Source organism: Miniopterus schreibersii, assembly GCF_964146895.1.
Source record: "Miniopterus schreibersii genome assembly, chromosome: 11".
NCBI classification, from domain to species: Eukaryota; Metazoa; Chordata; class Mammalia; order Chiroptera; family Miniopteridae; genus Miniopterus; species Miniopterus schreibersii.
In genome coordinates this window covers 40,131,765-40,159,192 of record NC_138111.1, presented here as the reverse complement: position 1 = coordinate 40,159,192, position 27,428 = coordinate 40,131,765, and the positions used below count along the sequence as shown (strand labels likewise).

The 27,428-nt window shown below is 41.0% G+C and overlaps 1 protein-coding gene across 3 annotated transcripts in view; it reads left to right on the top strand.

Annotated features, from left to right (window-relative positions):
• CFAP95 (cilia and flagella associated protein 95) overlaps positions 1–27,428 on the top strand; it is a 117,852-nt gene that overhangs the window by 24,763 nt on the left and 65,661 nt on the right. For 2 of the 3 annotated variants that reach the window (XM_081151824.1, XM_081151823.1), the window contains exons 2-4: positions 3,541–3,649; positions 14,972–15,090; positions 15,964–16,032. In XM_081151824.1, coding sequence (XP_081007950.1) covers positions 3,541–3,649; positions 14,972–15,090; positions 15,964–16,032 — 297 coding nt within the window. The remainder of the gene's footprint in view (positions 1–3,540; positions 3,650–14,971; positions 15,091–15,963; positions 16,033–27,428) is intronic. The other variant, XM_081151825.1, reaches the window with a different exon arrangement.

The following is a 27,428-nucleotide window of genomic DNA, read 5'->3' as shown; positions in this document are numbered from 1 at the left end:
CACCCCCTCCACCCACCCGCCCTCCTCCATCCCTCTGACATTGTCAGCCTGATCTATGCTTCCAAGTCATTGAGTCTATTCTGTTCATTAGTTTATTATTTTATTTTTAATGTTCTTGTCAAGGCAAAAGGTTGGCAATTTTATGTTGGTTTTACAAATTTTGAAGGAAAGTTTTACTGCTCCATGAAACACCCAGGTTTGGAAACCGCTGATCTAAGTCTGCTACACAACTATTCTATAAAGTTTTCTCAACTTCAGCACTTTTGACATTTTAGGCCAGCTATTTCTCTGTGGCAGGGGTTGTCCTGTGCATTGTAGGATGTTTAGCAGCACTACTAGATGCCAGTAACAACCTACCCCACCCAGACGCAACAACTAAAAATGTCTCCAAATATTGGCAAATGTCTCAGGGTGGGTGGGGGCTGTGATCAAAACTTTTAAAGTTACTGTTCCAGAGACATTGTAAATTTTATTATATTCATTTTTTCCTCATAAAAATTTTTTATTGAGTAAATGACAAGTCATGGCAAATTGCATGGCGGCCCTACGTAAATGCAGGTAGCAAGGAGAACAAGGCTAAATAAAGTATATACTTATTATACCTTGATTATTTTTTATCTCACAAAGATGCTATAAGGCTTAATTAGTATTGGCAAAGCATTTAAAAATACTCAACTAAAACATTCGTAAATAGACACAATATTATTACACATAATAATATCTTGCATTTATATGTCACTGTTCACTTGAGATTCTTAATGCATCGATTCATTTGTTTCCGCAGTGTATGATTTTCAGTTCATCTCAGGGAAATTGAGACACAATCCAATGTTCACCTGACATAATATAAAGTTAGGCAATTAATCTTATAATTAATTTTTAAATTTTTAAACATGTAGACTTCTCTTTGCCAGGCTGGCAGCCTCTTAGAAATGGGGGGAGGTCTAAGCCTTCAGCTGTGTGTCTCGGTGCCTGCAGGCTGTGCGCACATTACTCGTGGGCAGCCCACGGACATTAGGGGATGCTAATTGCATTAGCTCAGTCCTCCAAAGAAACACTTTCATTATAGATTTATCCTTTCAATGCTAGGCTTCGACTGTTGTCTGAGATTGCTCTAAGAAAAGGAACATCTGTATTTTTGTAATAAGCTAGTTATAATAAAACTTGAAGTATATGGTGGGATAATCAGAACTGCATTCTAACTCTTGTGAACACTAAGTATCTTTGCCCACTTGGGTTTCTTCCTTCATAAAAAAAAGAAAATGTTAAAAATGATAGTTTATGACAGCATTGGTATAAAGATGGATATAATTGCAGCTGTATGACATTCTTCTTTTTCTGATTTAAAAATAATTGAAACACTCTGGGGCCCCTAAAAAGCATGACAAGTCCTAGGCACCATGCCTAAGGTACCCAATAAAGAGATGGGCCCTGGGAAAAGTACAATGAAGTGCCCCTTAATTCCTATGCTCTTAGGGGGGTATTCTGGTTTTATTGCCTCAAGGAAGAATGACCCAGCAGGCAACAGAGACAAATTCTTGGCTTTCGGGGTTCAAAAGCTTGGACCTTAGGATGACAGCATAGATTTGGAAGAACAGATGAAGAGCTGCGCTACTGTGTCCCACAGCAGATGAAGAGTTCATGAACTGAAGTAGGGCAGGCAGAGAAGTTGAGAACATGTGAATTTGTTCAGGATCCCAAATTTGAATTAAGGCTTTGGATGTCCCAGAGCAGGTGGGACCTATCACTGCCTAGGCCTGTATCTTCAGGATAATGTCTGAGGAGCTGTCAAAATGCAGGTAGCAAGGAGAACAAGGCTATATATGTGTCCTCCATGCCCAGGATGGTAGGGACACGAAACACCTGTCTGCTTGGTGGGCTGGGCAAACAGTGTAGGGACGGCATCTGGGTTTCTAGAAACCCGGGTTGGAGAGGGACACAGAGAGTTCTTGGTAGGCTAGAGAGTGGCACCCTTGTGTCTCAGTGCCAGTCTATATAAACACCTGTGCGGCAGGACCAGGAAGGCATAGCAGAGATTTGCATGGCTCCATAATGGAAAGCCACAGGAGTAAGGATGTTCCATAAATGCTGCCAAGGAGAGATGATGACAGCAAAGATGGATTCTCAGCATCGGGGGACCACACAGACCCTTTAGAGCTGGAAGGAATCCTGAACTGACCAAGAAATGTTTTCCACCTGGAAAATGAGAACTTTATTAAATTATAAAAATTGAGTTAAATTATGGAAAAATTAAGTTGTGATTTTTGTACACCAGAATTCTTTGAAGACCGATTAGTATTCATATACATAGTTGTTTATAGAATTTTACAGTATTTGAAGGACCTTCAGCAAGAGGGCTGGAGCTCTGCCACTGGATCCAACCTGGGCTTCCTCACTGCTGTGTTCTGTGCATAACTCTGCTCTCAGTTCTCAGAGGTGGGGAGGTAAAGGTGTAATTTGAATGCAATGCAAGGGCCAAGATGAGGGTAAGGTCCTAAAGGTCCTTCTAACTTGGATGTTGGGTGCCCCATGTAGGTGAGTGGATGCTGTTCTGCTTCCACAGCCCTGTGCCCACACTTAGCATGTTGTAGATTTTTCTTGTTTAATTGTCTGTTGTTGTTGCCACACTGTGAGCAACTGAAGGCAGGGGCTACATCAGGCTTGCTTTCCATTGCATCCCCTGTACCTAGCAAGATGCCTGGCATGTAGTAGGTACTTAAAAACATATGCTAAATGAAGGAACAATTCAAATCTACAGATGGGTAGAGAAATTTTGGGGCACCTCAGTGCCCCTTACACAATTCTAGCCCTGTATCCCTTAATAGCAAGTCCCCTTTTGAGGGGCACTTGGGTTCAGCTTCCTTTATCTTACAAGAAAGCTTTATGAAAATAGCTACTTCTCTTGCAGGCCACTTCACCTTTTTTCCTTCCCTATCCTAAAATTCCTTCTTTATTATCATTTCTAACCAGTCTTTTAGACAAGATGTTTGGAATGTTTTTTCCTGTTTCATCTACATGTTTTCAGAACTGTTTTTTTCTAGCTTATGTTTAATTGTCAGTTTCCTTTAGTTAGATCCTGTTTAGAAACAGGAGCATGTGTTACAAATTCATATAAGCAGATACTGTCTGCTGGCTCTCATTTTGAAAAAATATTGTAATTAAATTAAAATGCATGGTAGAGAAATTTTCTAAAGTGGCAAGTTTCCTTTCTAAAGTATTACCACATCTTATTTTAGAATTTACTTTCGGTAACTAATCTACATTATTAAATAAGATTCACCTCATTGGAGTCACTGAATAATTGCTGTTTGCTAAGTATTATTTTTGTGATATTAGTTTTACCACATATGCCAAATTGTTTTTAGGAAGTAGCCTCAGCATTACTCAAAAAGAGATGGAAAATATATGTCATAAATCCAATAAATTTATAATTAAAATGTCACAAATATAGTCTATTTTTATTGCATTTTTTAAAAGTTTAAATGCAATACATGATAAATAAGCTTTCTCTCTTAACAGATTCTTAATTTTTTTCTTAAGGCACCACAACAGAGAAGCTTATCCCAAAGATTATGATATAGAGGGTCCTGAGGAAGTAAAAAAACTGTGTAATTCAACATATTGGAGACTTGGAACTGATGAACCCAAAGTGAGTAGTTGCTGCTAATTTCTTTAAGTCTGGAATCTTCCCCCTTGTGAAAAATGAAAAAACAAAGGGAGGAACACTTACTTTGTCAGTGCCATCCTCTTTGCTATGTTAGTTACTTAGGCACATGACTTAGTCACTGTGTGTTTCAGTGACCTTACCGTTAAAATGTGCATACTTCAAAAGGTTATAGGGAAAATAAAATGAGATAAAGCAAGTAAAGTGCTTAACTTAGCCTGGCACAGAGCAAGTGCCCAAGAAATTATTATTGTTGTTGTGATACTACTGCTGCAGCTATGGCATCTTGCTAAGTGTCTGCTTTAACCTTACAATAGCCATGTGAAGTAGGTATTATTATCTCTGTTTTATAGGGGGGTAGGGTCTCCTAGAGGCTAAGCAACTCAATCAAAGTCACACAGTTAGGGAGTGGATGACTGAGAGTTTGAACCCAGGTCTTAGATTTCAAGCCCTTTGTATGTAAGGTGGCAGAGTTGTGAGTAATTAAAACATGCTAATATCCTTATAGTATTTGTATGACCAATTACAAAAAGAATATTCATTGCATAAGTCATTGCTATTTGAATTGCTGTGAATGGGTTACTGCTTGGCTAGTTAGGTTTCTACCCAATCTGCATAAGGCAGGAACTCAACTCCTCAAAGACCCCCGAAAATGTGTCCTACAATGCTAAGAGCTTTGGGGCTGGTTGAAGATCCAATTCAGCCTTAATAGGATAGTCTTGGGGCCTAAAGAGCTGGTAATTTGACAAGGGCAGATGTGAAAGTGTTGAGAAAACTGGATTTGTGTCACATTTTGCGCCCCCCAAGGCTGGGCTAGTTTTAAATAGGGCAGGCCTAGGAAGGAAGATCCATACTTCTACATTGGAAATGGTTCTAGAAGATTCTGTTCTCCAGCATGATGGAAATAAATTAGCTTTGCTGGGCCCATGCTGTTTTTCCTCCCTCCCTCTTATAGTTGCAATGGGCAGGGAGTAATGAGGATAGTCTGAAAAATGGAGAATTATTATAAAGGTACAGCTGCCTGGATATGGAACCAAGAAATTTAAAAGAACCAAGACAAGACAGTCTTTCTTTCTTTCTCTCTCTCTGTCACACATAAATACACAGTCTCTCTTGGATCTCTGTTTCTCTCTGCTCAGTTGTCCTCTTGCCTCACAGCTCAAATCTCAAGGGCATTCTGATGGTTTCCTCAGTTTCCACCCTACCCCCTTTCCTTTGCACAGGCTGTCTCATTGGTCATTAGCTCACACATGTATAGAGCTCTTGAGCTTGATACCTAACTCGATCAACAACCGCCCTTCCCCACTCCCTCAAATCCAGTTTAACCTTGCCTTTTGAGCACAAGGCTGTAGTCAGGACAAGAGCAAGTGGGCAAGGTAGGCATTGCCTGGCATGCACTTAGAGTTTTTGACCCTTGAAAACACTTATTTTTGATTTTTAAATGAAGATGGTTTTGTTTTCTGGGCTGTTGGAGAAAGTGAGATGAAGTGAAATATGTAGGTGTAGGAACCTCAATATTCATTCCTTATATCCCATGCATTACAGTAGTCAAGCCTCAGGTTTAATATAGGATGCATAAATAAGATATTAACCTTCTCTATGACATTTGTTCATGGTCATTGAAAACTTATCCTTCCTTTACCAGGTTTGCAGTATGTATTAGATAGGAAGGAAAAATAGCCAAGGAGTCACTATTTTTGATGAAACTGCTACTCTCATAGCTTAATAGTAGGCTACATTTTTCTCTATAGATTTATTTTGTATATAAGGCACTTGCTCATTGATCTTGTTTCTTATATTCTCAACAAAGTTATTAAGTTGACAAGAAAGATATTATCTCAGTTCCAAATCTAGATTTACTGATTTTAAATGGCTCACCCAAGGTCCCAGGTATAAAAAGGAGAGGATACAGGCACAGAGCCTCTGTACCTTCATATGTCTGGTGGGATGCTAGATGTGGCAGGAGGATGGGTGAGTCCCTCTTCCTCTTGTCCTGCAATTTTGATAGAGGCCTAAATCCTAGAACATTCTTGATATTTGGCAAGAACCATATGTCCTAAAGCAAGGTGCTAGACCACCTAAGCAGGACCTGTAAGAGATTCCAAACTAGGTTAGGCCAATGTGAACGGATATGTCCTTGAGGAGTGAGGGTTCGGGGGTGGGGAGAGAAGCAAGCAGCCCTTGAAGCGGTGAAGCTGGTCAAGGATATGTGAGTGTGTGAATTTACCCATGGACTCATTGGAAAGAATTGGCCAGAGCACCCTTGAAAAGGCGTATTAGGGTAGGAACAAGGGGTGAAGAGACCCAGCACGAGAGATCCAGCAGATGCTCAAGACTTGGCAAGAGGAGTTACAATCAACCAGGAGGAGCTTTGCCTGCTTCCAGCAAGCTGCAGTTGGAGGTCCTTGTAAGAGAGTCTCTGGAAACAATACAAATGTGCCCCGTGACAGGAGTCAATTTTGAATGTCCTCCAAGTCCAGGGCCACCAGCCCAGGTCAAGAGGGCAAGGGCCATTTAACACTATGCCTTTTCACCTCATCTCTCCCCATTGGCCAGACCTGGGAGGGACCTCGGAGTCAGGGGAAGCAGAGAGAAGCCTGGAAAGGAAACAGCAGTGGAGCAAGGCCCCACCCACTGCAGGCTTGTAGGCCTAAAGCAGCACTGAGCTGGGGAAGTGAGAAACTTAAATCTAACCAGTTAGAAGTTTTGATTACTTCACTGGACTGGAAAATTTCATAGCTAAAATGAGATTTTTCTTTAGATTGAAGGGCCCCAAAAAAGCTATGGGACTTGCTTAAAATTTCCAACAAGCCAAAGGAAAGGGCTAGTTGTCCATGTGGGATTTAAGGGGCAGCTTGATTAAAATCCAGTTGCTTCATGATTGCATCCTCCTGATGGAATAAAATCAATTGAATAAGATGGTTGCATGAACAGTGCCTCATTTCATCCTCTGGAAAACATCCCAGGCAGGTACCACATGTGATCCACATTGTACAGATGAAGACAGTGAGGCCAAGTGAAGCTTTATCACTTGTTCAAAGTCAAACAACCAGAAAGTATATTAAGAATGAAAATCCATTTATCTCCAAAGTCTAAGATCTTAAATACTTTCCCCCAAATTCCTTTTAGAATGCCAGGTGCTCCAATCTTGGTCCAGTGGCCTTTTAAACACCTGACACTGCATCCTTGCAGAAAATGAGCCTGGTTATTTTTTTTTGCTCTGGCTTGGGTATTGTATACATCTTACTGCATATGTCGTGGGACTTTGATTTCTTACATCTTAGCTATAACCTCTGTCCTGTTTCCCAAATTATGTCTACACATGTGCTGGCTAGCCCCATTCCCATCTGTTTCTCCTCCTGAATGCCTTCTTAGCATTTATTATTATTATTTTTTGCAAGATTGCTGCTGACTGGTTGCTTCTTAGGTCTACCAGCATTTCTGTTTAGCTGATTGATGGTTTCCTTGCCCTTAACTGCTGCTGCTGGGGCTAATGTGACCATGGTCTTTTTATAAAGATATTTAAGATGGGACTCTCTTTGTCTACATTATAGCTGAGACCCCAGAAGGTCAAGAACAAAACCATAGTCTCATGTACCAAAGTGAAATATTAGGCCACTTAGGTGATATCCTCAAGGAAGATGGTACCCTTAGGCCACCACTCACATGTAGAATTTAAGAGGATTGAAATCCAAGAAACCAAAAGAGGAGTTTGAGAGTAGAGACAGGGTTTTGGAAAAGGTGTGCTGTAAGTCTCATCTGTATACCCCCTTGGGTGCCTGGTGAAGTTACAGATATGAGGCTCTGGGGATCTTTTTTTTCAATCCTCATCTGAAGATATTTTTTCCATTGCTTTTTCAGAGAGAGAGAGAGAGAGAGAGAAACATCGTTGTGAGAGAGATACATCGATTGGCTGCCTCCCGCATGCACCCCAACCGAGGCTAGGGATGGAGCCTACAACCGAGGTACAAGCCCTTGGTTGGAATCGAACCCTGGACCCTTCAGGCTTCCAGATGATGCTCTAACCACTGAGCAAAACTGCCCAGGGCTCTGGGGGTCGCTTTGAAGCAGCAGAGCAGAAAGGCATGAACTAGCTACATGCACATCATTGGTGGGGCAAGGATAAGTAAGTGCTCAGGGCCAGATGAGGCTTGGTGGGATTAGATGTGGGCCATGTGGATGAGAAAGATGATATGAGCCATTTCAGAGCCTGCCTAAGAGTGCTTCAGGTAGGGATGGGAGAGGAATGGGCTGGATTCACAGGAGCTGAAGCAAGACATTTAAGTCCATCCAGTGGCATCCTGTGTCATGGAACAGACCATTGGATGCTCCCAGAAAGGATTTCAGCATCTACTAGAACAGCCCAAGAAAGTCAGCTTTGAAAGTCCACCAATGCCAGAGAGTGTCAGAGACAGACATGCCCCAAGGCAACCAAAGCAAGATTACTGTGATATTGTGATTTATAAGAAAAATATTTGGGCACTTCCACCCTTTTCGCTCTCTGAGAAGTACCTTGGAGAGAAGGAAGGGAGGGAGGGAGGGAGGGAGCGAGGGAGGGAGGGAGGAAGGAGGGAAGGGAAGGAGGGAAGGTGGAAGGGAGGAAAAAAGAAAAAGAAGAAAAGGAAAGAAGAAAAAGAGGGAAAGAGAAAAGAAGAGAGATAAAGGAAGGGTGGGTGGAAAGAATGAAGGAAGGAAGGACCATATTCAACAACAGTCATTGAGGCCCTATTATTTTGCCAAGTGCTGGGGTAAAAAACACAAGGCAAAATAAGGTACCCATATCTCAGGAACTCACAAGCTCGTGGGGTAAATAGGGGTGAGCACAGTGGCAAAGTGTATGACGGATGCTATGACACAGAGAAGGTGAGGATGCTGGGAAGGCATCTGAGCTGAAATGGGTTGAATGGGAGGTCAGACATGGCTTCCTAGAGGAGGCAGCCCCGTGAAGCTCCTGAGCTGAATCGTAGAACCATCTCTTGAAAGAATCTGGAAACATACAACTCGGGTTTCAGTGGTGGTAAAAGGATTTCCTATCCAGTGGTCCCTCAGGCTTCAGGAGGCTAAGTGGGACCATGGGGAATCCAGATTCACAGGGGAGCAGTAATTCAAGCCGCTGGAGCTTCTCTGGTTGTCTCATTAATCTAAGTCTTATTAGTCAAAGCTATTAGAGAAAATAGCATTTTAAACTACAGAATTTTGTTTTGGTATTTTATTTGGATTTTGTTCCTGTGCTACTTGGCTATAACAAAGTGAGTCCCATGCAAATTAAACTGATCAGGCATACTTTGGTCATTGTTTGTTCATTTATAAAGTCTCTCATCCAAGGATCCTCAGAACCAAAGGCCATGTCACAGTCATAGTCACAAGATTGCTTCTGAGGAAGTGGTGCATGTTGAATCCTGTAAATTCAGAAGGATTTTAAGTACAGAGCACATCTGATGCTGTCAAAGAAAAGCAAGTAATTTTATTAAACAAGTGTTCTTATACAGCTAATGAATTAATGCCAAGGCATTTTGGAACTAAGAGGACAACATTGATGAGCAAATTAGGCTAATATTAGTATTAACGGTATCACAGTCATTTTAGACTTTAAAATAGCAAATAAATGAATAGTACAAAAGTATGCTAATACTCATTTTATGAATAAAGAATAGCTAAGTAGGCCTTAACTATGGCATTTAATAATTAATGGCCCTAAAAGGAATATAAAGGGATATTATTACACTGGATCAGAGAAATTTAATTATCATTTATTTAATTGGCTCAGGTATATTTTTTCTTTGTTTGACACAGTAGAATGATGTTTTAACCTCTACAGTCTTAGAGATGCTTCTTGTATTTAGATCTAAATACCTGAAAGAGGCATATTGATGAAATTTTTGTAAATGGAGTAATTTTAAATGTCACTGTCAAAGAACGACTTAAATCAGGAGAAAGGAAGATGTTTGGGGATAGTGGACTGTGGAGTCAGGGTCCCCCCTATGCTTCCTGTCTCCATAATCTCTGAGCTTGGAGTTGATGCCATCGGCTCCAGCCTTCTCTCCTGGAACTATTTTGGATCGTCTCTTCCAGTATTGGCACTTTTGAATCTACCTTTTTGGTTTCGGGAATCCTGTATAAATTTTGGCCCACTGACTGTACCTTCCCTGTTTTCTGATGCAGCTGTGGGTTTATTCTAGCAAATATCTTCTCTGTCATTTCTAGGGGTTTGAGACAGGAATGAAAGTAGGCGTCCACCGTTTGGACCCCATCACTCTCTTTTGCAACTCTTCTTTTGTATCAATAATCAGGCCCTAATTTAACTTTTAAAGAAACTTGAATTTAATTTCATGTATATTAGTTTGCTTCAGCAAGAACAAATGAAGCTCAAAATGCACAAACCCACAGACACCCCCCCTGTATTGTTTGCCTCTACTGTCTATTTACCCTACTTTGTGGAGTTAGTTTTCTCTCTACCCCTGGATAAAATCTGTGCTCGTTCCATTTTTTTATGGTCACTCTCAGGTAATAAAATGTCTATTGGTCACATTTCAATAATTAAATATCTCATCAAAATTATGAATTTTGTTGAAGTTTAAATCTTTCCCCTTCCCCCACGTAGAGTCTGCTCCAGGCCAGAGAAGCCTGTGAGGGAAGTATGTGGCAGGGGGAAGGTTAGCTGCTTTTCTACTTCTTCACTTGCTCTACTCCTCCCTCCTCTCAGACAGCTAGACAACTAAAAAGCTCTCATGGGATTACTTTACCAATATTAATTACTTAACCGAGACTGCTGTTGTGACAAGACTGTTTTGTTATCTGAGTGATCAGAATAAAATATGGCACTTGTCCAAGATTTATCTCATCTCAGGACAGGGAATGAACCATCCCAAACAAGCTAGCATACACAGGCAGTGGAGAAAAACAGTGAAATTATTTTTCTATTGTACCCCATGAGTCCCAGTTGTTCAAAACAGTAATGGCATGGAGATCTCTCTGCTTCTCTGGGATCCTTTAAATAATCTGTGTATGGCACTACTGAGTTCACCTAGACATGAAAACAGCCAGCATTTCCAAGGGCAAAACTACTGCTGAGAAATAAGAATAGCCTTTTGGATGATTTTTAAAGATAAAGACTTGACACAGTCTCAGTGTTTACTTGTTGATGATAATGACACTTTTGGCAATGGTGCGCAAAAAAGGTACAGTTGGTAGAGGAGTGTTTCCCGTTTAACAGGGTAAAATAAGACTATTACTCAGTTATGACTGAAGATCTAAGATAATGAACTCCAACTCCTTCATTACAAAGAGAGGTGCTGAATCACTCATGTAGAACAGGCAAAGCATTGAGCAGTAACTGACTTTTAGCCTCTTGGCCTCTCATCCACCTTGAAGATTTAAAAAAAAAAAAAGTTGAAATTGAAGAGACCCAGTTGAGAGTATCTGGAATTTGGAGGAGTCATTTGGAGTCCCACTCCTGTTGTCCCCAAAAGGTAGGGGTAGTAAGTATATCCCATTCATTTCAAGCCTTTGAGTAAGGCCTCAAGGATACTAGACAGGGAACTTGATCAGTGTTTCCCTGAAGTTGGAAGACGTGGTGGACTGAAGTCTGACTCACTCCTGAAGCAGCCTGTGGCATCAGAAGGGAAATTTGATTTGGGAAGTACCTACACTTCCATCGATATGGGTCATAGGAGTATGTTTCCTGGGGACCCTATAAGAAACCCAAGAAAGAAATGCCAATTGAGGATCACCTAAAACAACTCTTGCCAAGAGAGATTCTTCCAGGGCGTAAGTCACCCTCAGCAGAGAGAACCTGGTTACTCTCGAATGTGGGGTTTGGGTGTGAGTTATAAATGGCCTGCGTGTTTCCTGTACCAGCCACCTTGCTTATACGTCTACTGCGACTTTACAGTGTGCAGTGCACATGGGAAGATCTCATTTTGGGAGATCAGAAGTGAGGACTAAAACAAATGGATACTCAGGAAAACAAAGGATAAGAATGATTTATGAAGTGAACTTCCTGCACACACATTAGATATCACCATTTGACTCAAGTGGCACTTATGCAAATTAAATGGAAATTTTAGTGATTATCCTGTGAGTTTGTACTTTGTTAATTTAGCTATCTCACATACCAAATTGCCAATCTCCAATTTGTGATATATATATATGTGTGTGTGTGTGTGTGTGTGTGTATAAAGCCCAAAAGACTTTTAAACATATGGAAGTGCTTTTATAAGTTACCCACCCTTATGTCATGTTATGAACATTTCTAGACCAAAGTGATTTTTCACATTAAGGTGATATAGGATTAGGTTTACCTACATGCAACAGAAACCACACATCAACAGTGGCTCTTCACATAAGGTTTTATTTTTTCATGTAAAAAGTCTGGAGGATAGCAGGCCAGGACTGGTATGGAATTTTCACAAATTAGCAGATTCCCACTTCTTCCAGCTTTCTGCTCTGCCATCCTTTGGGTAGGGCCCAAGACAGCTGCTGGAAACCTGTCATTATGTCTGCACCCCATGCAGCAGAAAGAAAAAACCAGAAACAGGACCTTTCCTGGAGGTTGTATAAATTACTTTCACTTATGCCCTACTGTCCAGAACCAGCCACTGGTTATATCTAAGTATAAGAGAGACTAGAAAGATGTAGTGTGAAATACCATGGTCCCAGCTAAAATTTTTGGGTTCTATTACTGATGAATATGGGAAGTCTAATATTGGGGTATAGCATTTACCTATGATACAGAAAACAGAGATTAAGAGTGGGCTCTGGAGTCAGATGGCTTCTCTTTGATTCTTGGCTCCACTGCTCACTAGGCTGTAACTTTGGTCAAGAGTCTAAAACACTCCATGTCTTTATTGCCTCAGGTGTAACGTGAGCATGGTAGAGTTTTCATGAGCATTTAATGGGAAGACATTTGGAGTGGTGTCTGGCCATGTGCTATTGTTATTACCATTATCCCCATGATTTACTACAATTCACTAAAGTACAGTCAGAATAGCCTCTGAAAATTACTACTCTAGCCCTAGGACTTAGTAGGATGCCTGGCACTTCACAGACATGGATGGATGAATGGATGAATGAGTCGGACTGAGTTTTGAATTGTGAAACTTCTCCCTTCTCATTGGTTTACATGGGTGTTACTTAAGCCCTTTCAACCTCAGATAAACTGTTCCTAGTGTTTTCCTTCCCTCCAGATTCATTCCCCACCCTTCTCAACCCTGTTCTGTGCCAAGGAGGCTGACCTTTATGGACCTTTATGAGCTCCCTTGCCCTCGGGCTTCCTGTTGGGGTTTGCCTATAGAAGGCACTGACAGGCGTTCAGAAGTAGGAGAGTTAGCTTGGATATTTACTACTGTGGTTTCCTCCCTGCAGAGCCTTGGTTTGGTAGTGGCCGTGTGCTATAGACTGAATGTTTGGGTCCCCCCCCCCCAAATTAAATATTGAAATCCTAACCTCCCAGTGTGATGGTATTTGGTCATTGGAAGCCCTTATAAATGGGATTAACGCCATGTGAGTACATGATGAAAAGATGGCCTTCACCAGGCACTGAATCTGTTAGCATCTTGGTCTTGGACTTCTTAGCCTCCATAACTATGAGAAATAAATTTCTGTTGTTTACAGGCCACCCAGTCTATAATATTTATAACAGCAGCCCAAATGGACTAAGATACTATGTGTCTGTTCTGAAAACCACAATTTCAAGTGGCCCTTTCCTTACCGCTACAGGCCTTTCTGGGTTCCAGTGACTGCCCCTACCTTATCGCTCCCCACTATTGCTGTCCTCACGACACTTCAACATTGTGGATTTTCTGAATGCTGGCCGTACTTTATAAATACATCCTTTCTTAAACTCTCCTCAGTCCCCCGTTTTATTGTTCCTTCCCTTCTTTGGCCAAGATTGATACACAATACTCGTAGGGTGACTTTGAGCATTTAATGAAATAATGCATACAAAGTGTTTAATGTGGCATCTGACACAGATTAAGCACTCAATAAACTTAAGCTCTACTAATGCTATTATCATCTGCTTTCTTTTACTTCTCATTATTTCATGTTTGGCGATATCTTTGTTTCATAAAATTTTCAAAGGTGTTGATTGATTTGAAGTATTTCATTGCCGAAAATTATCAGAGCATACCTAAGGTAAAATTTTGTGTCAAACTTAAACCTTAAAACATGGTGGCTAGAAATCTGCCCTCCCCCCCAAGATATGTCTTCTTTTTTTGTTAAAGTATAAACTATGAAGCCCAATACTGTGTCCTCTATCATTGACTTGTGAACTTGGGGATGTAAGAAGAGTAGTAGTTGAACTGGGGGTATAGGAATGCAGGCTTGGAAGTTGGGCTGGGAGGCTGGTGATTCAGGAGGCTGTGCTCTTAGAGAACAGTGGTGAGAGAAGCCGAGGATCTGTAGAGCCAGGGAGTAGGCCAGGAAAGTAGGACCTGAGACTGTAGTTAAAATTGCTTTTGAGTTGGGGAGATTCCTAGTTGTTGCAGAGCCGTATTATACGGACCCAAAGTGGACCAGAGGCATATGATAGCAGCAGCAGTCTTCAAATTTCTAAACGGTGGTTTCTCTTTCTTTATAAACACAACCTAATGGGATTAATGGGATCTGGGGCTTTGTTGAATGTGTTGGGGACCCTAGTCGTCAGGATCAGGGAAAGTAACGGGTTCTGATGGTGGTGGAGAGTTCTGGTTCTCTGATGTGACCCTCCACATTTGTGGTATTCTAGAGTTTTGTATGAAACTATTCAATCGTCACCATCTGTTTTTATTCCAAGATTCCCTAGATACTACCCATGATGCATCTGCAGTTGGTTTGTGTACGTCTTACAACCTGCAGATTTTCCTCATAGTAATAGTTGCTTGATAATTCATTGAATTATCACCTGTGATAGAAAATGGATAATGCTGGTGATGATTGACAGTGATGATGGTGATGATGATGATGATTATATATGAAGTTCTATTTGATTTACAAAGTGATTGCTACAATAATTCCTTACTTAGGGGAATTAAACTATGTTAACCTTGAGAAGGAATAGGAAGCAGATGTAATTAATATTCAGTTGAATGCAGCACTTTTCATTTCATAGAAACAACCAATTTGATTTTTATTTTTCAACAACATACAGTAAGAAACTGCCATTTTTACATGTTTATGATGAAATAGCTGCTATGAGATATCACTTATTTTTTAATATCAGTGGAGTCAACAATGAAAATCAGAATTTGATTCAACAACAATATATTTTAGTGACTGACCATTTTTTACAATTTATTTTTCTCGTATATGGCTTCTACATTTTTCCAGATTTGGATCTCAGAAACACATGAACAAATGGAAAAAGCTATTTTAAACATGAAAAGGACTGAAATAAAAAGCAAGGCTTTATTGAATGAGGAAACAATAAGCTCTGGGATTATTGAAAGGTATTCTTAATATTTTCCTTTGCTTACAGAACAGGCACCTGCAGGAAAGGAGTTGTATAAGTACTGAAGAGGTATAGGGCACCAGCTACATGTTGCAGGAACACATCTCACACTTCCATGTTTCCTGCCTATGCCGTTCCTTCTGTTTGGAATTCCCTTCCCTCAGTTTGCCAATCAGCACTGCTCATTCTGGGTCCAGCTAAAATGTCACTTCCTCTTTACATGTTCTTTCTGGTCAGGGTTCTGACTATCTAGGTTTGAACCCCAGCTCCACAATTTACTTGTGAAAGTTATTTAGTGTCTGTAACCCTTAGTTTCTTCACTATAAAATAGGAATTATAAAACTATCTACTTTATAGAGTTTTTCTGAAGTTTAGATGAAATAAAGTGTGAAATGTGCATAAAAAGATTGCCTGAGGTGCATTAAGAGTTAGCTAAGCTGTTATTAAACAGAATTAATTGCTCTTATTTCTTTGCCCTCGGGGCATTTTGTTTGTGTTCTATAAAACAGTTGGACTTACATTCTAGTTATTTATATGTATGTATGTTTCTCTGAGATAGAGGGTTTTTTGAGAGTAGGAACTATTTCTTAGTCCTATCTCTAGTCCTGCAACCTGGCACAGTAACTTTCTGTGGAAGTATGTGATGTAGACTTTGTCTTATATTGTAATTGTTGGAAAATGCAGTCAAAGTAATGACATTTTCATTTACACATTGGGACGTTTTATTTTACAAAGTGCATAAAAGTTGCAAACATGAAAATCCTTTAAAACTAATTATCATAAAAATTCAGCCCCAAATTAGTTTTCTATGGCTTTGCTAGTCTATAAATGTTAGTCTGACATGTTTCTAAAATTGGTATCTTGTTTCCAGGGACACTGGGTTGCCTGTGACAGGCTTTGGAGCTCTCTTTACTAGACACCCACCAAATCGGCGCAAAATGTAAGTAGCCCTTAAACTGCTGCAGGTTGCACGTGTTCCCTAGTGATTCAGGAGGATTGTTTGCAGGGGTGAAGGTGTGAGGGGCCACCAAAGTCAACAAAGTTACCTTTATGTAGCAGCTTACAGACTTCTTTCCTTTAACAAAAGGTTCTCTTTCCATCAATATGCATAACGTTAATAAATAATAGTCAACCCATATTATTCATGGATTCCATATGTGCAAATTCTATTACTCAAAAAAATTTATTTATAACCCCCAAATCAGTACTTGGGGTGCTGTTGCAGTCATTCACGAACATGTATAATGTGGTGAAAAACTTGAGCCACCGAATGCCTACATTCCCAGCTTAGGTTGAACAAGGTGAGGCTCTGCCTTCCTGTTTCAGCTCTAGTACTGTGAGCAAGTGTCCTTTTCAAGGTCTATTTAGTGAGTTTTATTTTGTTTGTTTTTTTATTGTTCAAAATATTACAGATGTCCCCGTTTTCCCCCATTGACCCCTCCCACCCCGCACACACTCTCCTCCCCAGGCCTTCACTGCACTATTGTCTGTGTCCATGGGTTATGGGTATATGCATATAAATTCTCTGGTCAATCTCTCCCCACCCACCCCCACCTTCCCTCTGAGATTCGTCAGTCTGATCCATGCTTCCATGTCAAGTGAGTTGTTTTTTAATTGATGAATTTGCTGTTTGAATGGCTCCCAAGTACTGTATAGTGCTAAGTGCTATCTAACATTCCTAAGCACGACAGGCTGTGATGTGGAGAGAAAAGGTGTGTTAGATTAAGCTTCCTTCAGGCATGAGTTATAATGCTGGTGACTGTGAGTCCAGTGTTCATGAGTTAACAATATATATTAAATAAGGTATCTTTAAACAGAAACACACACAAAGCCAGTTATCTATTGGTTAGTTGATGAAAATATTATAACCAGAGGCTCTTGAGGATCTAACCCCCTATTTCTCCAGGGAGCAGTGGTTCAGCATTTGCTCCTTCAGTGTTTGTGGTGACTTTATAGGACATCACCCCAAATAAAGAGAATCGACTTTGCCAATAAAATAAATTTATTTTGGAGGTGGCATGACTTGTTACTACAGAAAAGAAATTCCCTTTCCACTCATCTTTATAAAGAATACAAACTTTCATAATTTCTGTAATGGTATAGATGTAAATGATGTGGAGATACAGGTGCTTACAAGCATGACAAAATTTTAACTATTGAATTGTTCATTAGGAAGATATGAATGTGTGTCATTAGGACTAGCAATTTAAATGTTTTTTTCTTCCTTTGAAAACTGTGTGGCATCAGAAAGAAGCTAATTTGCTGAGTCTGCCTGAGGTGGAGAGGGTTGGGGAGTCTCACCCCATTTCACAGTCTCCTGTTGTAATCCTGTCCAGGTATTCTAACCCTGTGGGTTCTAACTTTGATTTCATCAATAAGACTGGCCTGGCCTGTATCCCCCACAGCCTGTAACAGCTCTAAGTGGGCTGAAAGGTCCACAAGGAGTATCCCAAGGATGATCCTTGAAGAGAGTGGGCCTCTGGCTTCCATCAAGGTGATAAGCTAAAAACATCCTGCTGGCCCCCTTCTCTACACTGAAGTCTGGAATTTCCAGCAAAGACATGGGAAAACATAATGAATCCAGAGGCAGACTTTGACAACTCTATCAAAACGCTGAGAAACTCTCAAGAAAATAAAGGACTAGAGTAGGAGAAGCCTAGGGGATGGGAGGAGAAGAGAAGGGAGAAGGCAAGACGTGAAGTCTCTAGATGGAGTTGTAGGCCAGTCCAGGGAGGGAGCTGTGATCTCGTTGGGCCAGGCTTAGACAGGAGATGAAAGAATCTTGTCTGTCGTATTTGAAAACTTGGATTATATATGCTCAAAGCTGGATTTCCACACGGACTTTGACTGCTGTTTTTAGTCCATGGCAGAAAATGAGACAGCCAAGGTTCTACATAATAATTTGATGCCAGCAGCTTACCTCCCTAAAGCACTGATCTCAGCATTGAGATCTGTAATGTAGCCACAGATAGTCAGTAGGACCCTGAGTTGTCTCCTCAACTTCCATTAGAGAAAGCAGCCTCAGATATAAAAGAACTGGGCTGTGCATCTTTAGGACAAAAAAATGGCAGGGAAAGCAAGTGTAGTTAAGCCCAGCAAACTGCAGTGGCCGCACTCAGCTCGTATTTCCCATCCTCACCAACTTAGCCTCCCTTTTCAGCGGATTATCTATGTAGTTGTCAAAAGTAGAGGCAACTGATAGTCTTAAGAGTAATACAGGTGACACCTCAATTGAAAAAATGATAACACATCTAAAGAACAAAAGCATCATGAAGAGTGAGATGTAGGGAACCTATACCAGAGGAAGCAGGCCCGCCAGAGCAAACGGAACAGGAATTTAAAACCAATGGAACAAAGTTAAAGCTTTACTATTTGGGGAAGTAAAAGAAACAGCAGAAAACAGAGGCAAAATAATAAAAATCAAATTGACTTTAATTTTCCAACAGCAGCACTGGATATAAGAGCGTAACATTAAAGTATTGAAGGAAAGAATTTTGAGCCCAGAATTATTTAAATGTGAGGGTCAAATAAAAATACCTGCGGGTATAAAAGGGCTGGTTTCAGATTTACTCTCCTGCCGTGAATAACTGCAGAACTGGGCAAAATAGATTAGGTGACTGTTGTCAAGTGTTGGGCAGCAACCAGTGAAGCTCATCGCGCCCTCCCCTGGCCCCCCGAGAGAAGTTTTTCTGGCTGTGGTACAGGCAGGTGAGCCCAAGGGTAGAGCAGTGTTCCTGCTGAGCCTGGACGTGGGAATAGAATTTAGAGCCTCTGGTAGGACTGGAGTTTGCAGGTCAGGGTGCTGGAGAGGAGGAAGCCTGCATGGGCTTCCCTTCAGGTGGCTGATCAGGGGCTGGGCTCTGCATGCGCTATCAAAATAGCACATACCCCTGGCTTAAAAAATCAGCTAGAACTGTCTGTAGTGTATTCTGAAGTTTCACAGTGGTGCCCTCTCCTGCGTATTGTGTGGTAGACTCCCGGCATACATTACCTGCCTTCAAACCCTGGGTCTTCTACTTAAAGACCTTGGGCATGTTTTGTACCTGTTTCTTTATCTGTAAAATGGGGGTGATGATTACAAAGCACCCATTTTATAGAGTTATTGCCATGATTAAGCAAGTTAATGTATGTAAAACAATTAGAGGAGTAACTGATGCATGAATGGTAAGTGCTGTGCTGGTCAGCTGGGCCAGATACTTGGTGAACCCTTTCAGTCTAGAAACTCCTATCTATCAGTTCAGGGCAATATTCTTGATTTATTTCATTGATGACTTTTACCTTCCATTTTCTCTGTTCTCTGTTTTTTGAAGTTCTTTATTTGGATGTTGGATTGCTTGCCCTGGTCCCCTAATTGTCTTGTCTTTTCTATTTTATTTTTGTCTTTACTATCAACTTTGCTCTCTGTTTCTCCAACTCTACTATTGAGTACAATTTTTGTTTTCTGAATCCTTCTGTTTTTATAGGCTCCATGTTTTGGTTTTGTGACTGCAGTATCTTCTCTTATCTAGCTGGAGATGTTATAATGGTAGTTTGTTTTTCTTTAATTTTTCCTCCATGCAAATAGTCTCTTATTTTCTCCAAGAATGCTCCCCTGTTTCTGTTTATTTGTTTGTAGTTATCTGTCTTCCACGCTAGGGGCTTCCCTCGGGTGTCTGGGAATCAATCCTTTGTTTTCTTCTCAGGATTAAGAGATGAAGCTTGGAGCCTGTGAGTGAGGCGTGTTGACTTGGAGCTTCACTGGAGGGATCTATCTGGGTGGGTCTTTTTTCCCTTCCTTTTTTGCAGAAACCCTTGTGTCAGTATTTTAGTCTTTCCATGTGGGTTGGTCAGATTCCCTAGGGGAAGCTCTCACACATCTGAAGGGTGGAGGGCTGGTGTCTGTGTTCTTGGAGCCAGTGGGGCAATTGGCTGGGACATCAGTAATAATCCTTCATTGTGTATGGTCACTGAACCGCGTTTTTGATCAAGGACTTTCTCTTTTACCCTTTCCAGTGAATAAATTTCCAGCTTCCTACTGCCAGTGACCCAGCAATGGGGAGTGCATTTGGGGCCTGGAGTTCTAACTGCTTCTCAAAGAGCTCTCCCTGAGGCCTCCTTTGCTGCTTTAGGACTCAGCTTTCTGCTAAGTCAGAGACTACTTGTCCATCTTCTCTTGAGCTTCCAAAATTTGTTTCTCTCATCCCTTTTCCTGTTTTCCCTGTTCTTGTGGATTTATTATTTTTAAAGTCTCTTTAATGTGGCTTTAATAGATCGTTTTGAGGAAGCAAGATGGGAGCTGTACATTCATTCTTAACTCCGAAGTCATCAATCTCACCTGAAATGTTACCTCCTCCAGAGGAGCTTCCCTTCCTCCTGCTACCTTCAACCCCCATGGTTGGTCCCTTGTGGGTATTCATAGTGCCATGTGTTTCTTTTTATCCCAACGCTATCTATCTGGGTTGCAATTAATTGCATTCTTGTTTGTCTTTCTTGCTCTAAAGTCAATGCTCTGAAAGTCTCAGCTCTATCCCTAGCGCCTCACAGAGAGCCTGACCTACAACACAAGCACAGTAATTTTTTCTTGAATGAATAAATGATTTCTGATGATGAATAGCAAATTATAATAGGAAAGGGTGTGGTTAATTCCTATCTTATTTGATTTAGGGAGTCAAGGCCTGTAGAACCAAAAGTTTTTCTTATTTCTATGCTAATAAATACATGAGAAGACATGGTTTCTTAGAAAATCATCTCTTATTGGTTTGAATGGCTAGAATTACTTGTTTTATTTGATTACTGAGAATTAACAAGGAAATAAATACGTGAGCACCTTCAACCATTCTCTCCTAATTTCATATGCAATTTTTTCTTTCAGGTAATGTACACTAATTATAGGACATCCCATACAATAGAATGCTGTGGTATTTTAGAACCTGCTCTCTTGAATATTAAATATCCTTTTGCTTCTTGCCAACTGTACAGCTGTGGAAGTTAAATGTCAACTTTAAAAGGCAATGAATAAGAATGAGTTTGCTCAGTGGACCAAAATAATGTGCTTTAACTTATAAAAGGAAAGCTGTAATCATAATGTAAATTTAAACCTCAAGTAACCTCTTAGCAACAACAACAACAAAATCAGAATACAGGTCTAGCTTTTTTATTAGGGAGACATTAGTCAGATGCATTTATATTAATTTTTAGGTTAACATCCATTATGCTGGGATGGCGTTTGACAGTCTGTTTCTTTTCTCACAACTTAACCAAAAGCTTACCTACTTCATTTTAAACCAATGTGAAGAAGACACACCACCTTTCCTCCTTAAATTGGCAGCCAACATCTCAGTGAAACATACTGAAAACCAGAACAACTAGAATGTTGGACACCACTGTAGTTATCATTCCTGACCCTAACTAGAGAAAGGGGTTCTGTGGATACATTCCTTCCACATAAGTCATAGGCAGAGAAAAAATTAAATTGTAATATAGGGAGTAGTCAAGTTGAAACTAAAAGTGATAGCAATGACTTAAACTTTAAAAATGAGATTTACATAGTTTGAGGCTAATTGAGCTCATCTAGAACCAGAACTATTGCTTCTCTTGAGTTAGTTGCATTTCCAGCAATGAGTTTCCAAGGAATTGGCATTGGCCAGTGATGGAAGGGGTGAGAGGCAAGGAGGTTCTAACATACCTTGCTTTTACTACGTGGATAGAGACATTAAAGATGTAGAAAAATAATGAGAGGCACATTTTCTTTAAGACACACAGGAAAAGTGGATGGGAACATGAATATAATTAGTAAGCTAATTTAAGAGTCTTTTTTGGCCTTCCTATCTTTCTCTCAAGAATCCTCAAGGAACTCTCACTTCATTTGGAAGTACTCTTTATGAGACATGGAAAATAACTCACTAATTATCAGAAAGTCCCTTGATATATGATTATCTACTATAAAATCATTTTATGGTTTACCCATAGAACAAGACACTTGTAGCTGATTCCTTCTAAGTAAGGTTTTCTGTGTATAATAACTAGACTGCAGCTGTGACCATGAAACAAACAACCAGAAACCAAAACAATACAACAAAAACCACATCAAGCAGATCCAAGTATAAATAGAATTTTAAGATCTGATTTCTCCGAAGCTCTTATTTAAATATGCATATGTAACTGTGTGTGGTCCTGGGATAATGGTTTACAAGAGAAGTTAGTTTTTTGACAGGGGAAAGCCAGTTCTGGCATAGAGTATTTTCTGGGTGAGGAGGCCCATGGGAGCCTGGGTCAGTTTGAGGACAGCCCAGGAGCGCTGACCACCTACCAGAGGACAGAAAGATATAAAAAGGTAGACCTCTTACAAGGCCAGTGCAAACCAATGTGTTCTGTTTTATTTTTACCAAATTTCATTGCCTCCTGGTGGTGGTGACTAGTGTATATTGTTGAAATTTTATGATAAATGTGTCATTTCCAGAATTCATCCAAACAATTACTGCGATCCACAGGACTGGGGAAGAAAGAAATTAACATTGTTTTGGATCCCGTGTAGCTTTTTGGACACAGTGTGGTTTTTCAGAAAGGGCATGTTATGGGAACATAGGAGATATGGTTTCTACTTCTGGACCTGCACTAAACCTTCTGTGTGACCTTGTGCTGGCTAATAACCCTCTGGGCTACTGCGGTTTCCATCTGGAAAATGAGGAGATTGAACCAAATGATCTGTAAAGTCCTTTCCTGCTCTAAACTTTTATGATTCTAAGGAGAAAGGCATCTGCAGTACATAAGTGGACAAGTTAAATGAGGTCAAAAAGTAGTTCAGGCAGTTAAGTTTTCATTGTTGGCACAGAGCACTTATCCATATGTGTGGAGTGATTACTTTGCAGCAGTAGTAGCAAGCTTAGGCCACAGTCTAAACCCTTCAATTTATTCCTCTCACGGGCGCATTTAGCATCTGTAAAACCTTTGGCACTCTTCAGAGGAATGGGACTGCCTGTGAATAATAACAGAGGTTTTCTTTTTTTCTCAAAGTACAGTGCAAGGCATTTACCTTTTTTTCCTGCTCAGTCTCTTGTGTGGTGAGTTATCTCTTGGTAAAATACCACCCAGGTGTTGAACATTTTTCCAGAAGAAAAAAAAGTTAAAAAAAAATTGACCTGTTATGATGGTGACGGAGGGTAACAATAAAGGAAATGTGAAGAGGAGAGTGGTGCTGTGAAACGACCCTGGGATGAAAGTGAGACAGATGGGAACCCAATGCTTGACTCCCCATCTTACTCACTGTAGGACCTTTTGTTTGTGTGTGTCCAGCTTTCTTTTGGACAGCACCCTCTCTCCCACTCAATGAAATCCACTTAGGTCATATAATGGATGGGCTGATTTCCCCCCACACTCCTACTTCCCCCCAAACCCAAGTGTTGGGCACATGACCCAGCCGGGCCCATCAGAAAACACTCGAGGATGATGATTGGAGTTGGGGAATGATGCTCTCTCGTGCTCCAGGTGTGAGGTTACAGAGGCATCTTGCTGCTGGGGGAGCATCTACCTGTAAATGGAGCTAAGCAGAGGTGTGGAAAAGAGCTCTGATGACATTCTTTTTGTACGTGCTGATGTTTTCTCCTTTTTTTGTTTTTTTCTTAGTTGAGTTTGAGTTGGGTTTCTGAAACTTATAACTTTAAGAGTAATACTAATAATAGCAAATGCCTATGTGGTGCTTATTATGTGCCAGACACTATTCTAAGGGTCTTCCGTATACTAACTCATTTACTCCTACGAAAATCTGTGAGTAGTGTCCATCGTTATCTGCATCCTATGGAGGGAGAAACAAAAACACAGAGAAATCAAATAACCTAAACAATATTATCAAGGATACAGGATCCTTTTGTCTTTCTTCTCTATGAGCTTCAATAGATGGCTCTCATCCCCATAGTCTCAAAATGGTTGCCATGCCTCCCCCAAACAATCTGTCCTAGAGAGGAAGAAGTGGGAAAGGGAAACCCTCCTCAGGATCTTCATTCTTCATTTATTGAATAGACTGTGGCATGGCTACAGGGTATTGGTTACAAGAGCATTTTAACTTCTGAGTAGAGAAAAACAAGAGAGAAGGGAGGTTGAAATAGGTGTTGAATGAGCCAACAACTCTACAACATGCTAGTGTGAACACAGGATGCAAGGGGAGCACATGCCGCAGATTTGGAAGGTTACAAATGGCTTCAAGATAGAAGTGATGCATGAGCTGAGTAGGAGTGGGCCAGATCAACAGGAGAGAACGACACCATAGACAGAAGATAAAGGATATGCCATGGAAGGGAGACATGGGCCTGCTCCACAAAGTACAAGTGTGCAGTGACAATAGCTAAGAGATATGGGGGACAAAGCAAGTAGGGCCTGAAAACTCTGTTAAGGAGTTTGGACTTTCTCATGCAGGCGACAGTGAAAGCTTTTCAAGCATGGTGCAGGATGACCTGCTTAGAATGCAGGTAGGCAACTGAGACTGCAATCAGAAGACCTGAGCTAATCAAGGCAAGACATAATAAAGGTGGGATCTTTGGCGGTGTAGTGGAGGGAGAGAAGGGTTCAGAGTTTAGACATTGAAAGGAATAGACATTTACTTGATGACTGATTAATTATTAGGATAAAGAAGACTCAAGGTTGATTCCCAGGCTTCTGGCTTAGACACCTGGGGTTAATGGGGCCATTCCCTGAGGCAGTAAAGATGGGAGGAAGAAAATAGGTTGGCATTTGAGACTGGAGCAAGAGAGGGGTCACCGATCCAGACCCAGTTGCTAATATAAGAATCCCAACTAGTTCCTCTGCCTTCCTTTCAATCCGTTCTCCTCCGAGCGGCTTGAATAATCCAATTAAGATGCAAAAAGGGACCGTGTCCTTCCACTGTTTGATTAGTATCATTACAGCACTGTTTTTCCTTCTTGTGTTAGTGAGCACATACTATGTGTCTGAATTAATGCCTTTATGTGCTTTATTTTATTCACTCCTCATTCTTTGAGAATGGATGCTGCAACTACCTCCATTGAAAAGGGCCTCAGCCTGGCCAGTGTGGCTCAGTGGATTGAGCACCGACCCACGCACCAAGAGGTCATCAGTTTGATTCCCGGTCAGGGTACATGCCCGGGTTGGCGGGCTCGATCCCCAGCACAGGGTGTGCAGGAGGCAGCTGGTCGATGCTTCTCTCTCATTGATATTTTTATCTCTCTCCATTTCCCTTCTTCTATCACTAAAAATCAATAAAAACATGTTAAAAAAAAGAAAAAGAAAAAAAAAGGGGGCTCAGAGAGGTAAAGTAACTTTCCAAAAGGCCCTTCCCTACTTAAGCACCAGAACTGGGTTTGAAACTCCTGTCTGGTCCGACTGCAGTGTCTGCCCTTAACCACTATAGTGCATTGTCTTTCATGCTTAAATGTATATGATGCTCCATATCCCTCCAAGTGCTTTCACACGCATTACCCACTATCCCTTCCTCCATTTGGGTAGGTTTTCTTAATTGTCTAGAGGAGGAAATCAAAGCAGAGAGAATCGAGGAGTCCAATTCCTCATTAATTAATTAATCCGTCCATCTATTCTATAAATATTGATGGAGCAGATACTAATGGGGGGAATTAAGATGAAGTGGGTTTAAGCGATTTGCTCAAGGCCCAGTGACTATTTAGTGGTAAACAGAGACTAGAGCCTTTGGGTTCACAGTTCTGTGTTCTTGATGGGAGGGGAGAGCTGCTTCCACACTGCTGAGGAACTTAGCAAGGGCTTGGCTTGGATCAGGAGTCAAAGCAGATTCAGATTGTCCTCCACTTTATCTTTCCTCTCTGTCTCTTGGCCACTAGCTTTTAGAAGTTGATTTCGGAAACACAGGCCTGGCACTCAGCAGCTGTGGAACACTGTCAGGTTCAGTAGGTAGAAAGACAAGGAAGTAACAGGGATATTCGTTTCAGCACAATGTACTTTATTTTTAAGTGATGGGTGCTGTTAAGAATGAGACAGTTTCCTAGAGTGGTTCTAAGCTCCCCCTTTCCTCCTGCCACACAGAGCCAGTCGACTCCTTGGCCCCCTGTGGCTACATAAGTAATGTGGCTAAATAATGGCCCTCGTGTTAAATAATGAATGCAGCATCTACTGCCACCGGCGATGGGATTAATTACACACTCATTCTCTGCTTCTCCGAGTCACACACTCAGATTCCGACTCCGAGGTGGGACCATCTTATTTGCTGAGTAGATGTCACACACCCTGGTTCTGGCTGCCGGGAAGCGGGAGAGAAAATACCTGCGCCTCCTCCGCGAGAAACAGAAAAGAAGCAATTGATCTTTAAAGTTCTTCCAGGCTTGAGAACTGCGATCCTGCGGGGTTTAGTGCATCATGTCATAGAGTCACACAAGTTCCCCCTGGTGTCAGCGCAGGTGTAGGTATTTCAGCAAGTCCCGTGGCTTCAGTGCTAACTTCAGTGTCAAGCTTCTCTTCCTTTCTCATCTTACAGAACATCTCCAGTTGTTCTCCGCCTTACAGCCGTTACGGGTTAAAGAGGGCACGTGTGGCAAGTTGTGGGTGGTGCGGGGTGAAAGTCTGCTGCCCAACATCCACGTGTCCGCACAGCATGGCATCATCGGGGAGGTTACCAGAATCCTGTCTTCCGTTTTACATTTCCGTCTTCAGAATTTGTCTGACTCATGAAGATTGATTGGGGTTCTTAAACTCTCAAGAAAATCCAGAATTCTTATTAGTTCATTTAAAATGAGAAAACGTTCAAGCCCACCAGTTATGTCCGCCTAATAAAAGCATTCTCTCTTGGTTTAAAAAACCCCAACATATATTGGAAGGCAAACTATAATCAGAATGTTGTTCAGAGCGTTTGGAATTAGAGCAAGCAGAGTTAGTTATATGATTACAATAATCAATGGCCTCAGACTCTGATTGCCTGATTATAATAGTCAGGACTCTTTCAGCTGTGACAGACATACAATTAAAATTATCTTGGGCCAAAAGGGGAGTTTATTTAAAAAGTATTGAAATACCACGTGGAGCTCTGGGAAAGTCCATGGAAGAGTTGGGCTTCAGAGGCTGCTGGAATTAGGACTAGAAAACCTCCAGGGTTCTCTTCCTGTAGTCTTCATTTGCCCCCTCCGAGGGTAGGGATTTTAAGATTATTATCTTTTTATAGAAATACTATCAAATACCCGTTTATCTACTCATTACCTGGTTATGACATAAGTTAACATTTTTACAAAATTTGCTTCCCATTTTTTTTAGGGAAATGACTTATCATGACTTATATAGCCATCAATATGTCCACCCTATTGATGGAATTATCTGCCAGATTTTCACCATCACACATAAGGTGGCACCGAGTATCCTTATACCGTCTCC